Source organism: Oxyura jamaicensis, chromosome 5 (genome assembly GCF_011077185.1).
Source record: "Oxyura jamaicensis isolate SHBP4307 breed ruddy duck chromosome 5, BPBGC_Ojam_1.0, whole genome shotgun sequence".
NCBI lineage: Eukaryota > Metazoa > Chordata > Aves > Anseriformes > Anatidae > Oxyura > Oxyura jamaicensis.
Genome location: NC_048897.1, coordinates 24,108,953 through 24,126,934, shown reverse-complemented (window position 1 = coordinate 24,126,934; position 17,982 = coordinate 24,108,953). Strand labels below are relative to the sequence as shown.

At 35.9% G+C, this 17,982-nt stretch overlaps 1 protein-coding gene across 13 annotated transcripts in view; it reads left to right on the top strand.

Moving 5' to 3' along the window:
• MIPOL1 (mirror-image polydactyly 1) overlaps window positions 1-17,982 on the top strand; it is a 190,167-nt gene that overhangs the window by 61,875 nt on the left and 110,310 nt on the right. For all 13 annotated transcript variants that reach the window (XR_004751180.1, XM_035326968.1, XM_035326966.1 and 10 more), the window contains 3 exons: window positions 23-152; window positions 5,267-5,300; window positions 5,560-5,730. Coding sequence is in view for 12 of the 13 variants with exons in the window: in XM_035326968.1 (XP_035182859.1) it covers window positions 23-152; window positions 5,267-5,300; window positions 5,560-5,730 (335 nt within the window). In the remaining variant the exon portion in view is untranslated. The remainder of the gene's footprint in view (window positions 1-22; window positions 153-5,266; window positions 5,301-5,559; window positions 5,731-17,982) is intronic.

Below are 17,982 nucleotides of genomic sequence, written 5' to 3'. Positions count from 1 at the left end.
AACACACTGGTTACTTTTGCAGCTCTTGTGGAAGAAGTTTATTCTGCTCAACGAGAACGTGACGAGGCCATCATGGCAAGGCTTAGATTAGCCAATGAAGAGAGAGATGAAGCATTTTTACGAGTCCAGCGGTTAGAAGAATCTCTGAAAGAGTAAGTTTGCATTTACTGCCCTGTGCAAAAAGATTGTTGTATTAGTCTGCAATGGTCATAAACTGCTTGACAGAGGTTATGTTGAAAATCTTAGTACAAACTTGTCTATGATGAAATGCCAGGCTAGTGCTAGTCTTACTGTGCTACTGCTTAATTTTTTAGCCATCTTTTGAGACCATATTTTTCACTGGAGACTGAGTGCAAGGTGAACAATTTTGATTACAAAAATTAAAAATATAATCAAAAGCTTTGGTATTGATTTATTCAGAGATAAATAAGAGGAATGTGACATTTTACAGGGATCTTTTGACATGGAGTACCAAAATGTCAGTCAGAAGTTGCAATGTATAGGAAATCAATCAAGCCTTTAAGCCCAGTAGACGTTTCTTTCAGCAAAATTTCTACTAATTATGTGGGTGAAGTAGTAAAAATATGTTTTCCTCCATATCTTTAGTGTAACAGCAGTTTTTAAGGGAAGAAAGGTATAACTAATACTTTCTAGAAATTAACGTAATACCATGTTAACCCAACAGAAATAGGCAATGTCTTGTTAAAGAAAATGCGCAAGTCAGAAGAAGATCAAGAACCCTTTCTTTTCTCTCTTTGGGATATACATAGCTTTGAAGCTATAGTTTGCTTTTCTGTGTAATTCTTCTCCATCCAAATTGTGATCATCTTGGCTACCATCCAATACCCCCCACAGTCTAGAGTGGCTGAGAAATTTCCCTTATTTTTCTGTCAAGTGAAATTAAAAAAAAATAAATAGGAAAATGAGTAGCTACAAACAAGTTAGTACTGCTTCTCATGGAATATATGAATAAGTTCATGGACCTTAATGTACCTGAACTTATCCACATGTACCCCTTTGAATATTTGTCTGTTCCCTAAAATTTTTCCACCACAACAATTCTTGCTCTCTTTATATTCTGTGTAGGCTAAAATGGCCTACAGCCTTAAAATTGCGGGTTAGAGGTCAAGGTGGAGGGGAATCAGGCCTTCAGAAATTGTTACTGACGTCTAATCCTTTAAATTGCATGCTTTCTTGCCTTTTTTCTGCTTCCACTGTGGAATCTGTTTTGATACTTCTCCATTTCAAATTTTCACTCTCCTTTTTTGCATTATACTCATATCTTGTCTTTCCTCTGTTGCTCAGCTGCTTTTACTCCTCAGCTTCCTTGTCTTTATTTTATTTATTATTATTTCTTTTTTATGGCCTTTGTAACTCATCTTTTACTTCCACTTCAGTCCTTTGTCATTTCTTCTATGAATCCAATAAGATTGCTATTATTTTAATTGTGTTTTTCAGCTAGTTGAAAATGTGAAAGCAAAAGAAATATAAGAGAGAAGGGCAAACAAGACAGGAGGATTGATGGAGGCAAGAAAATAGGGACAAAAACAATCTAGTTCAGAATTGTGCTTACCAAGTTGCTTGCATATGATAGAACTAGAGTGTCAGTATTTTGCAGGATCTCCCATTCTGCCTTCTTGAGACTGACTGTGGCACAAGCAACTCACTGGGAACAGCCATAACCCAAGTCTTTCACATCCTGGGTACCTTGTGACCTGTCACTGAGAACATCCTGAAAATAACCAAATTCCTTAGGGAGATCCCGAATAGGCTTCTGAATCCCTTAGGGCACAAAGATGTTGCTGAAAAATGTTACATGCTTTTATTTTTATTAGTAGCTTTTAGTGTTGGACATCAGAGTGATAGAGAAGAAAAATCTTAATTGACAGAAGCCACAAAGGCAGAGATCCCAAGTGCTGTATTTGTTCCCAGATTAAAATATGTTAATTATCTGTGCTGCAAGCACTTAATGGTAACGAACTATTGGGCATTAATTGCTTAATATGTAATTACCTGAAGGGGATAGAAAGTCATTCTTTATGTCCAATAGAAGTCATGTTCCCTGCATCAGCTGTCTTAATATTTGCCTCTTTTCTGACCTTGCTACTGATTAAGCGAAACTGATTTGATAGGAATGTCTTAAACCGTACCAGACAGGATAAGATACTTAAAGTTGTCTTGCTCTGTTCCACTAATTTACTCAGTACTACTTCAGTCCATGGTGGCTGCAGCCATTTCCACAACCTGACCACTGTCAAGCTGACCATATCTCCTCCTTCTTCCATATCGGTCATCTCTGTGACAGCACCTTCTTGGTAACACTGTTTTTCTTCCAAAAAGAGTGTTGCTATAATACACGGAAACATTACTTGTTGTGATTACTGGTTTGGGGGTTTTGCATCCTTTTTCTTTGAATAAAGTTCTTTGTTATTTTTGAAATCTTTGGGGATTACAGAATCAAGAAGACAGGATTGCCTCCACCAAGCTCAGCTGCTTTTCTTCTGGTTTACATGTGCTAAGCTTAGACGATGCTAATTAATGCAGCTGTACACCTTGCAAGCAGGAAATTGCTGAGTGGAGCCAAGATTCCTGCTGGACCACTGGCCTAGCCCCAGCACTCAGGCTTTTCAGAACATTAAGCATCTTTACTAACTGTGGTAACACTTCACTTGAGGTGACAAGACATACTTTTCTACTCCTACATGGATGTCTGGCATGTTGCAATGAGAGGAGCAAGCCAAGATTGTTCTAAGAATCAAATTGAGGTGCTTAGGGCTCAGCTGCCCTCTGCAGTATTCACAAGAGTAGAGTGATTCCGAAATCTCAGCCCTAATTTATCAGTAAAGGTTATCTCACTATTTATCTTAACTAAGCCTCATTTTTACACACTGCCTTCTCAGAATCAGAGCCAACCCCACAAGGAAATTACTTTTCTTAGCTTCCTTATTCTAAATAGTTTAATACTGTGGCTGAATAGAAATTGGAGGGAGCAAGTTCACCTTGACTCTCCACTAATCCTTTGGAAGGAGCAGTGATGATGGGATGAGCCATGAGGGACTTGGTTTATTTTGTTTAATTTTGGGATTTCTTCTAGAATCTTGGATCTTTTCCAGCTACCACCCTTCTTCCTGATGCTGGTTGTTCAAAATGTCAAACTTTCTGTCGTAGAGGTGGAGCACATAGAGTATTTTTTTGCAAAGTTTGTAGTCTACTTGTGCCACAAGCATCGAGTTTTAGATCACAAGTCACTCCCTCCATCTGCTTTGGACTTGTTCCAATGAGAGATTTCTACAAGAGGGCAATACTGAACAGACTGCCAACCTTTCTCAAACGCTTTAATGCTTTCTTTAAATTAGCTGCTAGAGCAATTCTATTGTCATTATTTAACTGTAGCAACTGAAATTCTTTCTGTTTTGTTAGCTCTAGGGGATATGTTAGTGTAATGTGTGCAGAAATGGGGGGGAAGGAATCCTTGGTTACTGCTGTTTAAAGTTGTGAGAGACCTAAGGGCAAATCATGAGAGGCACCAAGGCAAATACTCAGCTTGGGTTGCTACTTTTTAAAAAATACTGTCACCTTAGGAGGACAGATCCCTTGTGACAGCAGTATGCTGAAAAGCTACACTTACGGTAGAAGTTCATGTTCTTTTTCCCACCCCCATTTCCTGTTCAAGGTGTCCTGCTTACCCAGCCTGATGGTCGGCTGGGTGATTTGTTGACCCATACTTTTAGCAGGGTAGAAGTCCTCTGGAGATGCCAGATCAGTCCTGCCAATTTACTTTGGCAAACACTGTTCCTTTCATTGTGAATACAAACTAGCTGAAGATCCATTTTTAAGTCCCTCATGAAGTGGAACTTGGAGCAATGTAAAAACCTAAAGTAGGAACTCTACAAGGAGCCAACCCAAGGAGCCAGTTCTGAGGATTTAGACTTACATCTAAAAATAACAACTTACATCGTTGTTATTTTATGCTTTACATTACTTTACAAATACAACTGTAATGCTGCAAAGTTTGCTTTTTGTCGGTTTTTGTTTGTTTTGTTCAGTTGCTGACTGTATGTGTTGGAGTAATTGTTTGTAAACTCCTTATAATATACCAGCTATTGTACAACAGTAGTACATTCTGAATTGTTTCTTTTTGATATAAAGAATTAATTTCTGTATGGTCGATTTACTTTGTTTACTGTTATCTAGTAAAACTAATGCTTTAAGATAAAAGGTGATGGTGTGCTGTTGAGTGCTCTGTGATGTTTGCTAGCTAAAATCTTGGCCTTATAGCAGCACCTGTCACAGAACTACTGAAGAAGTGTGCGTTGCTGTTTAGCAGATGTTTAGTGGCTCATATCTGTCTTTTTAAATAATGAACACTAGTAACAAACCTATTTTTAATAAAAGTCACCATTAAGTAAGTAGCAATGGAGTGGTAATGTAATTGTAATGTACTTGTTTTTCTAGAAATGAGGTCTCATCCATTATAAAATACACATAAATGTTGTAAATTATGTGCTGTGCATATAACTAAGCTTAAGTAAAGTAAAATGCATAGCATCTCATTTATTAGGTCATTGTGCTTTCACTCACTGCTTTTGCACAGTCAGTGTTCACATTTGTATAACTAAATTCCTTGTATCATCTTTATATTTGACAGGTCAATATATGTTATGTTAAATAAAAAGGGGAGAATGCGCAGAAGTGGGTTGTTCTGTACTTAAATAAGGGTCTTGCAGAGAATTGGCTTAACTTACTATTTTATGCAAGATGTAAAAACAAAACGTTTTTAAGGAAATTTCAACAAGTTTTTTTTTTCTCCATTTGGAAGAGAGAGGTGGAAAAAGAATTACTTAAAAATGAAAAAAACACAATCTTTGCAAAAGTCCTGTCCCATTTCATTTGGGGTGCAGTAAAAACAACAAAAATACGACATCAGGTAAAAGTTGTAAGTCCAGAAATAAATAAAATAAGAGCATCAGTCATTTCTATCACTGGGGAACTTTCTTCATCTAAGCACATATGAACAATTGATCCTTGTAGTCATATATAGCAGTAAACATTAATAACTTAACAGTCTGAAGTCAGTGCTGAAGATATGGAGCATTATTGAAAGATGGAGTCGAGCAGGTGGCACTTTAATATGTTCAGTGTCATGGTTGACTCTAAAGACTAGTAGAATGAAATTACTTGAGGTTCTAAAGATTTAAAAAGCGAACTCATTTTGCTGCACTAAGGAAATGCTACTGATCAGGCTTTCTGTGTCCCTTTTTTCTAGGCTAGAAAATATTAACCCTGAAGAAAATGACATGGTAAGCCATTCTCTGAGGAGATTTCTTGATGTCAGTCTTATATCTTAGAGGCTTAAGTTCAATTGAGTGGGTTTCAAGAACTAAGATGTGGGAAAAAGAAGAATTGACACACTAATAATGTACATCTTTGCTGCAATATGAAAATTCAATAACTTCACTCAGTCAATTTACAATTCACATGTGCCTATTAATTAAAACCCTATATTAAATAAAATATATTAAAACTTCATGTCTGACTAACATATAATGCTGTTGGTAGACATTACAGGAATTACTGAACAGAATAAACAATGCAGACACAGGGATAGATATACTGAAGAACGGAGCTATAATTCTGAATCGAATACACAGGACCAAAGAACGTAAAAAGAAAATAATTGCTGAGGAAATGACTGCAGTAATAGAACAACGGGATGCTGCTTTGTCTCAAGTAAGTCTCTACAAGTGTGTAAACACTCAATACCAAATTTCCTTCTTTCTTTTTTTTTTTTTTTTTAAGTTTGGGGAATAAAATTATTGCTAACTTCCCTTCGCTGAAAATCTCAAAACCTGCCCTTGCGGTAAATGGATGATTAACGAGCAACTGTTTCTTCAAGGTAGTAGTGCCCATTGAAATGATGTCAATCCATTTCAGAGGAAGGGTTATGTATTGTTTGCACCTGATCACTAGCTGACCCTTAAAAAAAATAAAGTTTTCAATATTATTGTCCAATCAATAAAGCTATTAGGGGCTTTGTTTTGCAGTATGCTGTAGTGGTATAAAGCACTGGGTGACTGGGACTCACGGATTTGTAAAGGGTTATAAGTGGCAGAAATATACCTTAAAGGAAGATAAGATGCCACACATAACAAAGCAAGCAATTCCTCCCTTTGTTTCTTTACATTCAGAAGCTGAAAATCAGCATGTGGTCTGTGACTCTCCATCACATCTCCATACACTTCTGCTACGTATCTTAAGAGAATATGATGTCCTTTTTCTGCTCAGATCAGCCATTCCCTGCACTTTCCTACTTCCACAGAAAAATATTGTCTTCATTCTCTGCATCTTGGAGTCTCCTTGTTTTTCCTGTCTCATGGGAGAGTTGTTATGGCAGGTTTTTTCTTTCCTGGATTTTTAAACTATATTTACCTCAATAGGAATAGTCTGTAGGGAGAAGCAGACTAAGTAGAAGGTTATACCTCCTGGGAAAACACAGTATTTTAGACTGGATGGAAGTCCTTATGCATCTATCCTAGCCAAAAAAAAAAAAACAAAAAAAAAAACTTGTTCTTATTTCAGTGTTGAAAATTTAGATATTCACTGAACATGAGTAACCTAAGTTGGCCTACATCTAAATAATTTTTATTATATTTAAGATCAGGCTTGTGGTCTTGACTGGTACTGATAGTGTTGATTGAATTTAATTTGTGAAGTCTTCTGGTAAAAGATTCCCTTCTACGCACCCTGTAATTTTCACGTTTTTTTGTTTGTTTGTTTGTTTGTTTGTTTGTTTTGTTTTGTTTTGTTTTATCAGTCATCATTGTTTTTGCATTCTATCCTACTGTAACCTCAAAAGCCTCATCTGCTTGGTGTTTAAAATATTTTGTGTCTATATCCAATATGCACTGCAAAGGATGTTAATGTTGGAACTCTACTTTTTCACTGTGCTTTCTTTTGCTTTTATAGTAATGATGAGCAGCATAGCTACTGGGGCACATCCAACCATCCTGCCAAAAGTTTTTGCTCTTTGTTTTTTAATTATGATTGGATTTCTTCTATGCACAGGGCATTTGAAAAGTGGGTAGCTCATTAGAGAAAAGCTTTCAGCAAAAGAGAAGGATCTTCTGATAGTTTTTTTTTGTTCTGTCAGGTTTTACTTCTTTGTTGAAGTGGACTTTCAGGCATACTTGGACCATAAATATTTCATGAAGGATGTCAGAAGAATGTCCTTGTATGGCGTTATAATATACATTTTAATTGAGTTGATTTTTATGCTGCCTGTTCAATCCACAGGTGTTTATAGGAGTCTTTTTTTCCAAGTAATCAGCTTGGAAATTATTAAAGATAATTATTTTGTAAAATGGTGAGTCAAGTAGCACAGCTAGCAAAGCCGTCTTTAGGTCTAACAGTGAAAAGCACAGGTAATGTTAAATAGGTAGTGCAGCTGAAAAAATAAATGAATGAAATAATACGACTCCCCCAACTCAAATTTAAGTATTTGATACTCAGCTGTACTACTGTCATTTATTATTTATGGCAATTTATATTATTTTTCTAATTAATATTAATAAAAGTCTGTTGCTCATGTGTTGTGTTTCCACATCAGCGATCCTTTTATGGCTGTAACTATTGAATCTGGAAAATAGGTCCTTGGAATTGAAGCTACCATATCAACCTGTGTTTCTTACTTGATGATTCCTTGGGAATTCGTACCGTACTTGAATTATTAGTAGTCTTTTGTTAACATTGCAATAGCAGTAGTTATTACAGTGCTAACAGCAAGAACAATAGAAGAGGGATTCCTACATTAGACCACAAAGGGACTAGATATAATTCAGGGGATGTATATGCTTAGCATAACAAATGCAAATTATTAGAAGTTAGATCTGAGGTCACCTCAGGCATTCATAACATCTGCAAGTTAAAATCTTTTTCTTTCAAATAGGGGGGGGGGGTGTGCAGGGGGGACTGATGAGAACAGACTGAGGCAAAGTAGAAATAGAGTAAGCCATTAGCACGCTGTGCCTACCTTCTGGAAGAAAGCACTTCTAAAATTCAGGTCAGTTGGCAATGGAAGAAGCTAAATACTTCATGACATGTATTAAGACTGTGTTGTGCTGTTCCTGATTACTGTTGTGCAGTGCTGGAGACAACAATGTCTTTTGAGTGATCACCATAACCAGTTCCATGTGAGAGAGGAATGCCAACCTGATAATAAGTGCTGGGAAAGAAGTTTAATGAAACTGGATCTATTATCCTTCTTAACAGTTTTTTTTTTTTTCACAGTAGACTGGCAGTTGACAATTAAACACCGTGAATATAAATAACATCTAGCTGTTGGAGTTTTACTTGTAGGATTTCTGATTTTTCTCAGTAAGAAAGAATAACAGAAAAGCTATCCAACTCAAACACGTTGCTTTGTTTTCAAGTAAGGAACATGTTACATTGCTAGAGAATGGGCATTCTATAAACTGCATTTCTTATGACCAAATAAATATAGGCTGCTTTCAACTCATATTTTGGTAGGTTTGCAAAAACTGGTAGTTTTGCAATGTCTTTTCTGGTAGTAATACTATGAAGCTGTATTTTACTGAACTGCCATTGCATGCATACAATGGTTAGCTAGTTCTTGTTTGAATTTCACTTGAATATATACTTTTTATTCTTCAAAAAAATAAAAAGCACTATTCATGCCATAGAGAGTGTATGAAAACACTTTCTGAGCCTTAAAACCCCAGCAACTGTGCATCTTCTTTGAGACTTCAGATGTGAATGTTGCTTCTTATTAGGAAGCAGATAGAGGCACTGCTATCACTGTATTGAGCTGCACATGTGTATGTAATCTTAGATCATTCACTAGATTGCTGAGCAAATATGCAAACTACTTTTTGTGTGTGTGAAAACAAATAAAATGGTATAAACTCAAATATTTGATACTACTTTTAGTATGTATTTTCAAGTGAATAAAAAACAAACAACTAAAGCGTGGCTAAACATTGACATCCATCTTCTCCTGTACCTACCCCCTTAAAAAAACACTCAACTGTTTGGTTGTATTTGCTAAGATATGTTTGTTAGTGAAGAGGTACTGTGTTGTACTGGGAAGTTTGTGTCTGTTTTATGACTGGTTCTCTGAAAAGAAAACGGAGAAAGATGCTGACTATCATGAGAAATAAAACATAAGTTTCTTGTCCTTATTGTTTGGATTTGTTTAAAGCCATTCAAGGGAAAAACTCACCTGTCCAGTTGGTTGTACTACAGTTCTGCCTTTCTTCAAAAGTCTTTCTTGCTTGAGTAATCTGATTAGTGATAGACATTTAGTAAAGCTTATATATGGCCATAGTCACATTGTGTGATCTTTATAAAATACTTTAAGGAAAGTGGTTTCCAGCAGGAGGCAATACAGTGCAATATCTCACACTAGCAACCACTTACTAACCATATCACACCTTATGGACAGGCATGTTAATATGATTACAAGGCTTGCAGCTGGAGCTGGGGACTTGAGTGAGTCATTACAATTACTTTTCTTACAGTTTAGAGAAGAAAGGGGACCTTTAAATTGAAGGAAGTGATTGAAGGAAGTGATTTTAAAGAAGCTAAATAAGAGATGAGATGGCTTATAGTTCAGGGGATTGCGTGTGTGTTGTATTTTCAGTCCTAATTTTCTTTCTGTAGGTAATTTTTAATTGCAAAGTCAGTTCTATACAGAGTTTTAAATATTAAAGGTATAGAGTTTTCAGTTTAACGAAAACAAACAAACAAAACTCTACCAAGGTTTCATGGCTGGCAAAATATCATCTGTAATACCCTGATCTTGCAGCAGTAACGTAACTGGCAAGCAGACCTGGTTTTACAGCTTTGAATAGTTTGATCACATCCTGCTGTGCAGGAACATGCTTATGACTGTTCATGTAAAAAATTGGCATGCACCCAGTTGCTCATCTGAAGCAAGTTTAAGTACCTTTCTCCATGTTGAGGCACTGTTTGGCAATGAGCAGGAGTTTTTCGTCATTGAAAACAAAGATGAGAAGCACTATGCTTGACTGCCCATCATTATCAGTTTCGACTTATGACTAATAACTGATAAATGTCTGTAGTTACAAGCCATTTTTTTGCTAACTTTTTTGTAATGTTCTGCTCAAACAATTTCCCTTCTGTACAAAATAAGGTGTACAACTCTGTTATCTGCGATTCACAGAGCATTAAGGCATTCTCAGCACACACGAGCAAACAGGTCATATTGAGGTAATTAACGCAAGTAACAACAGAAACATACGTGAATAAAACACAACAAAAACAACAGAATCATACCTGAATAAAAAAATGACTTACGTATCTTGGACCCTTAATCGGGGAATCCCTAGGTGTTACAATGCTGCATGACTCTTATCTTACTACAGAAATAATTCCTTTGCAACCCAAACCACAGTTTGGGATATTATTTTTAGTATTTTGAATTAGCAGTTCAGTTTTATGTTCTGTTTTGGTATCCTTTGACGCTTCCCCTAGTACTTTTCCCCTTTTGCCTGCGTATTTGGAAAACACAAGAAAAGAAAAGGTAGAATGCTGTATTCACATTTGTTTGTGTACCAGGCATCTGCTGTAGGGTAGAGATGATTTTTGGTCACGGGCTAATTTCGGGAGGAAAGTGAAGGTAAAGGGGCCTTTTAGTGTAATTTGAGGATCCAAGGACCATTATCCTGGTTCACACTTATGGCTGATGTGCTGTGGGCAGGCTACAGCAAGTGTCTGTTGCCCTCATTTGCAGAGCTTTTCATTTGCAATGAGAGGTAGCAGGTGACTGAGTGGGAGAGGGGAAATTAATTGCCAGCAGGATGGTTAAACAGAGAGAGGTCAGGTGAGCTGTCTGCAAGGTGCCCCTTTTGGTGTGTAATTTTAGTCTGCATCATGAGAGAAAGCAATAGGGATATAGAATAAATCATGGAATAGATTTAAAAAAATATATGTAACTTGATATTCAACATTAAAAGTTGCGCTATGACAGCAGGAGGAGAGGGGGAAGAAAAGTAACAGGAATTGAGGAAATGATTAACAATTTATTGATATTCACATCAGTGAACCTCAACAGAGTTTTCTTCTTTGGAGGTAAGGCTAAATAAGAGGGATTCTTGAAAAGAAGATCATAAAAAGCCAAATTACATGAGTAATTGTTGTGATTAGTATTATTAATCTTCCATTTGGTTGTGTTGCATTGGAACAGTACCTTAGAGTGCATTTATTTAGGTGTACATAAATAAATAGATTTTGTACCTAAATAAATAGATTTAGGTGTACCTAAATAAAGATAATCCTTTCAAAGTTTAACTAGATCCATGTTTCGGGAAGTCCATTTACACTGAAATGGTCAAATCCATGATTTCCTTTGCTGCTTCTTAGAATATTCTAAGTTTCATTGGCTACAGAGTTTACAATGTTTGAAAGGAGCCAATGACCTCTATAGCTGGGAGGCATGGAGCACTGAAGTATCATGTAAAACTTGGGAATTATACTGAAGAATATCAAGAGTCTTTTGTGTCTTACAAAAGGGCAGATTCTTCCCTACCTAGCAGCTTTAGTGTTCTAAAAATAAACCAAGCTGGTAAAATGATAGTAGTTACTTTCTCAGACAATTAGGTATGCACTGTTTCTCTACTTCAGATACATTTGTGCTACCTGGAGCATGAGTATTTTCCAGGGGAACTCTCAGTTAAATATTTGGCTACATTCAGAAGATGTATGAAGTATTCTTCTGAAGTAAGAATTCCAGTCCACGAAAGCCCCATAGAGAGGAAACTGGCCAAACAAAATCCTCTTGAAGTCTTGCATTGGGAATTCTGTTTTGCGTAGAATGTTCCCCAAAAGAATAATGCCTATTTAAATTTCCATCATGGTTTTCTGTTATGTTGTTTCATCCTTGTATATAACACACAGTTCTCAAAGCAATAAGAAAGCTGATGAGAGGGGAGATGTTCGGGGAGAATGGTAGGAGATTAGACAGAGAATATTTGGAAACATCTGCGTGTGTGGTGTTTGTTGGTCTTCTGATGTAGCAGAGATTGCGATTTCTTCAAAGTCAGGTGTTAGTAGTGAATGAAACTCCCTTTGACTTCATTGGAGCCAGCATTTCATTAGTAAAAGTGTCTTCCAGCATATTCCTTAGTTTGACTTCAGCAAAGCTTTGGTTGCATGAGGTGGTGTAGTTTCTGAGTTAATGATGCTCACAGCTGGAAGTGCAGGTCATATGGTAAGTCATTAGTGGGAGAGGGTGGAGGATCTGGAGGAAATTACTCTAAGGAGCTCTTATACCTAACTTTTGTATTTAGTTTGTGAATTCTAAGTATGAGTAAATATGTAAATGTTAATGTAGTGTTTCCTTGAAGAGAGGGTTTACAGTTTGTCTTTTTGAACTTGTGAAGCAAATTTTTAATTGCTACTACATTTCCTCTTTTTACTGCCATAAGGTTTTGGCTGAATGATGCCCTGAGACACATGATTGTTTGCATTGTTAAATCACCTGTTGTTCCTCTGCAAACAGTGTGTTGTGCAGAATTCACAAAATACATGTCTGCATGGTATTTGAGCGCATGATCAAGTCTTGTGTCTCCAATTGTAAACTTTAATGAATTTCCAGTAGAACATTCATCTTCTCTTCAGTACCTAGAAACTCCTCACCGCTTTGAAAATGACAGTAAATTTGCATGCAGTCTTGTTTGATTAATTGCTGTTTGACACTTCTATCACAGTGCTAAGCTCTAGGTTCACACAGCTTAGACTTCCAAGCCAATTTCTAGAATTAATTTAAATATTTAATGTCAAAACTCTGGGATGAAAGAGCAGAAGAATGTTTTGTATGCTTATTGATCGCCTGTTTCAATAGCAACAACCCACAGATGAAATTTTCAATGTGATTCAAGCAGAATTCAAACAGTATTCCCTCTGAAGAGGAGACCAAATGATTGTGCATGCAATAAATTCTGTAAGTACCAGAACTGTTTAGAGGTACTTAAAGGAAGTTTTCCATGGGACTTAACACCTTCAATTTTCAAGTTAGGTGCTGAGTGTTAAGTTTGCTTTTGGTTTGCTTACCTGTTAAAACATCTCTGATTTTCTTAGAAATTAAAAATATCCATCTATGTGTTTCTGTTTGAAAAGCTGGTTTTGTTAGGCAAATTCCTGAGAAATATTTCTGCAAAAGTACCTGTTATTTTAGGTACCCAGATGAGTTTGCATAAAAATTCTCTCTGATAGGAGAGATTTTTTGCTTGATACTTATATTTAATGTGGAGTCTGGAAAGGATGATCTGTCTGACCTATGCATTTCCCTTCTTGCTGCTACCCTCTTACCATTTACTGAATGCTCACGCTTGCAACTTTGTTTTTGGTTATGTTTCTATGAGCAAGTAGTAGGAACAAGTAAGAACGGATATGGAGTAGGAAACAATTAGTTCCCAGCATCTGAGATCCACATGAACACACTTGACTGTGTGTGTGTGTGTGTGTGTGTGTGTGTGTGTGTGTGTTCGGAGATGTTAATGGGTTCAGTTGGATTGGTTTTGATGGGATGAGGAATTGGTTCATTTTGTTTTTACTTTGGACTGACTGTAGCCTAGATCTGTGAACTAAGTAAATACCCATTTGTTTCAGAGTGCACCAGGTGCATTCCTGGAGTGCATCTTTGAGTTTGTTTTAATCAAAAAAGGAATCCAGTTTGTGCTGTGGAGAGGGCACTCCTTGGTGCAAACCATATTAAATAGACAGGTGAGAGAAATTCTAGATTGCACTCTCAGTGCAAAGCAGTATGCAAATTATATTTTTTCAGTGAAGATCTTTGAGAGTCATTGAGAACTCTAGACAAAAGTTCAAGGGTACATTATTTGTAAGTATAGAAAATAAAAACAAATCCTTCTAATTCAAGAAAATAATTTTAAAATTAGTTACATAAATGCTCCGGTAGACTATTAAATAAAATTAAGGATAAAAATGCAAGAGGTGACTTCAAGAAGGGGAATTAGATTTTTAAAAAATGCCTAAAAAGAAGTAAAAGGTATCAATGTTTTTGGAGGAAGTTTTCCAATATGCTCTTATTCAGCCTTTTTACTTTGAAAATTATTAACTACTTTGTATGCAGACTTCTCTGATGAAGATTTTGGATCTGTCCACAAGACATATATCAGTTTTGTTTCTTCAGTGAGAGCCAGGTTTCTGAACTAGTATAATAGATCACAGATAAATTGACGTGAAGAATATAAAGTTTGGTTTTAAATGGGCAATGAAGATGTCTTCCAAGGATACGTTTCTGATCACACCACTACCATAACATCAGTAGTTGACTGAGAATTTTGTGGGACATGGAGCTAAGGCAAATGAATAGAGCTACTCTTTGTTGACTTTATTTCATTTTAGAGACTCTGGGATAAAAAATAAATGATCACCTATATTCTAGCATTGGAGCAACCTCCTCAGTCATCCTCATTTTTCAGAATGTTTGTTAAGCTATAAAGAATGATGGTGAGTAAGGAAATTTATGTCTGGCAGTAACAACATTTAAGGAAGAGTGATTGTAGTAGTGCTACGGTCATTACTTATTTACAGCAGAATGGTACATTGTGAAGGAAATGTGAGACTTCATAAGCGTTATTGTAATTTTGATATTTTTCTAGATTTTTATTTGTTTTTAAATGAGCAGGTAACCAAAATACCACAACTGCAATTTCCCCTTTTCCTTTGATCTGTACATCATGACCTCTTTTTTTGTACTGAAGCCATTAGTCAGTTTCTGGAAGTCCTTAGACTTGAAGTCAATTTATGTATTCTGGTCTACAGTGTTTAGTGGTCCTGGCCAAAAAGGAGAGAAAAAAAAAAAGGCAAGAAAATCCATGAATTCTCATGTTCTCTTTGTGAAAGAAAGATTTCACAGTAGCAGTGTTTAACTTATCTATGTCTCATGTACCAAGTAGGCCTAGATTTGTTTGTTGTATGGCTTTACTGTTTCGTGCTTCAGATGGTGAGTATCTAGGATTTGCCCTCTTCTCGATGTTCTGTTTATTCACTGTTAATTATTTTTCACGCTGAATTGCTTGAGAAGAAAAATTTAGCTTCTATTACCCTCTGTTGCAAATGAAGGGCATGCATTGCATGTGGAGGGCTTGTGATTTTAAGGGAATGTTGTCAGGGAACTTGTTAATGCTTTCTGATGTTAATGTTTTATTGCCATTCCTTTCAGTAGTGTTTTTTGGTGTATTTATTATTGAGTATGCAGTGGGTATACACAAAATTGTTGTTTTTTTTTTTTTTTTAAAAAAAAAAAAGTTATATTCCAGTTTATCATTTACTTTTACGTTGAAAATACTTTTGTAAGTGACACAATTCAAATATGTAGAAATGCTTATTTAAAGGCCCTCACAAAAGCTGAGATTGTGTAAAGTATCAACATTTTGGCTATACCAGAAAGGGGGGGAAAAAAAAAGTAATTGTGGGTAAAGAACAGTATTAAACCATAAAAACAGAGCAACTTTTTGCAATTCTGGAGGTATCAGAAATACAGAATATGTGTTCCCAGTAAGTTGCTAGATACAGAATATTACATTGGTATAATGTATCGATATAGGATAATGTAGAATGCATTAGCATGCAGTAGCAGTAATGCTTCTGAATACTATTGATACTTCTTTGTGTTGTTGATAACATAAAACTGATATTGCCTTTTGCGAGAGAGCTTTAACATTAGTTCTAGCTAATGAATTAGCTGTTATAAACATATAAATCTAAGTATAGTAAATAAAGTTTTGCTGTGGTGTAGAGCTCTATATCAGAGGAATGGTTATGGCCACTTAGCTTCCAGAAGTTGCATTAGATGAGCTGTCACCAACAGTTAGGATTTTCTTCCAGGTCATGTTCTAATCATGAAGAGTAATCTTATACCTCAGAAATTGTATTAATAGCTCCCAACGATGTTAGGAAACAATAGCTTTCACTCTTTTTGTCTGAAAAAACTTTGTTCGTTGTGTTCAGGACAGACACGAACATCACCTATCAGTGAGTTTACTTCCTTCGTCTTTTGTAACTTCGAGAAAAGTGTTCTTTATCAGTCTGCAAGGATTTTTTCAGTCTCATTGTTTGAGGTCCCATTCATAATCAAAATACTAAGACTTTAACTGAATCTGCAAAGCTAGTCTTGAAAATCTCACTGTGAAAATGAAAGCATCCAGTACAAACCTCCCAGAAGAAACAGCAAAATCCTTGTTAATCCCTTGTACTAAAATCATCAGCCTACTTTCTACTGTAGGGCTAGCTAGCAGCTGTGCATTTCGTTACATGTTCTCTTTATGTCATGTGTGTTGTCTTCCATGGTATCCAGACACTTCTCAGCAGTAGTCATGCGTTTACCCATTTTGTTTATTTTGGCAGGCAGTTCCATCACTTTGCTTTCAGGATTTGTCATAACATTCTTCTATCATTGTGTCTTTTCTTAAAATTTCTCTGCTTAGGGTGTCTTATCCTTTACACATGAGGGATGGAATTGCCAGGAAGCTTTGAGTTGGATGAGGGTAGTGTTGGTAATTGCACATGTCAAATGCAGCTGATTTTAAGTTTAAGCATTCTTGATTTTCTGTGACTTATCTGAAGGCTATTATGTGGCTGTTAATTCAAAGCTGCATAATCAAGGTATAGAATGCTCTTGAAAAGAGTGACATCAATCCCTGCAAAACACTTCAGTGAAGCTAAAAATAGTTTCTGTTACAGTGTTCAAATTTTTAGATGCCACCACTACTTAATATTTGATGAGTCTTATTCATGTACCAAAATCATGCAGACATTTCTCAGTGTTATTGAAAGTGAGCAATATAAAACTTAAAAATGTGTGGTTTTGTTTTAGTTTTGCAGAGCTTTTATTTACTTTCTTAAGCATTTCTTAGTGGGGTGTCATTGTCTTCGGTATCAGACATATGACATGTGAGTCAATTTAAGCTTTTGAAGAGCTGGTTAAGCTCTTTATTTTTTTGAGTATTTTTATTCCACTTTGCAATGCAGTTAAGCAAATTTGAAAAGATGTCTGAAATATGAATTTTATAGATTTGCTATTACCTAGATTTCAGCATTGGTGAGAAACTGATTTCACAATGAAATAAGAATATTTATAATGTTACTTCATTTTGACACCTGTTTGCAGACTGTTATAATGCTAATATTAATATTGCTTTCAGGTACTTGTGATCTTTAGTGTTGAGGTTTCCTAAAACAGCTTGTTGTTTCCTTGGAGAAAAGAGTAACTACTTTTGACTTTAGGTCATTTATTCAAAAACTATTTCTTGTCCCTGGCATATCTGCAGAGTTCTGTGCTGTCACCTACCTAGTTAGCTGTTTTTGTTTGTCATAATCTCTAGTTTAAAGCAGCTTTTCTTATACAGAAAAGAAATTTTGGGAGAAACGCTACATTCAACAGAAGAACTGAAGAACTGCCACTTAAGCAACTGATGGCTCAATTAAGAGTACAGTATTTAGCAGGACAAACAGATAGTGTGTACTGTGAGGAAAACCTCCAGTCCCATGATTACAGTATCTGAATAAAGAGATTAAAAAAACGTGGCTTCTATGCAGTGGTCCATGATACTATTTTCTGAAATAATGTGATGATATTTAAAAATGGACCAGGAGTATTCCTGTCCTTTTATGCTGTAAATGCCAACTTAGGGTTTAGACAATAGTCTTGTTTGCATATGGATTTTAACAAAATCCATTGAAGATTATTTGAAAACCATCTCATTAGAATGACAGATTGTTTACCAAATCTTGTTTTCTTGTCAACTAATAATGGTTATGTTCAATTAAACAAGGTTACACTTTCAAAAAACATGCCTCTGTCACCAGTTGAGTGCTTTGCATATATCTGAGAATTGGATTTCAAATTTTTAGAACTAGGTGGAGGATCAGGCTGAACACTCATTTCTAAAATTTCTTTTCATATATCTTTGGTAGCTG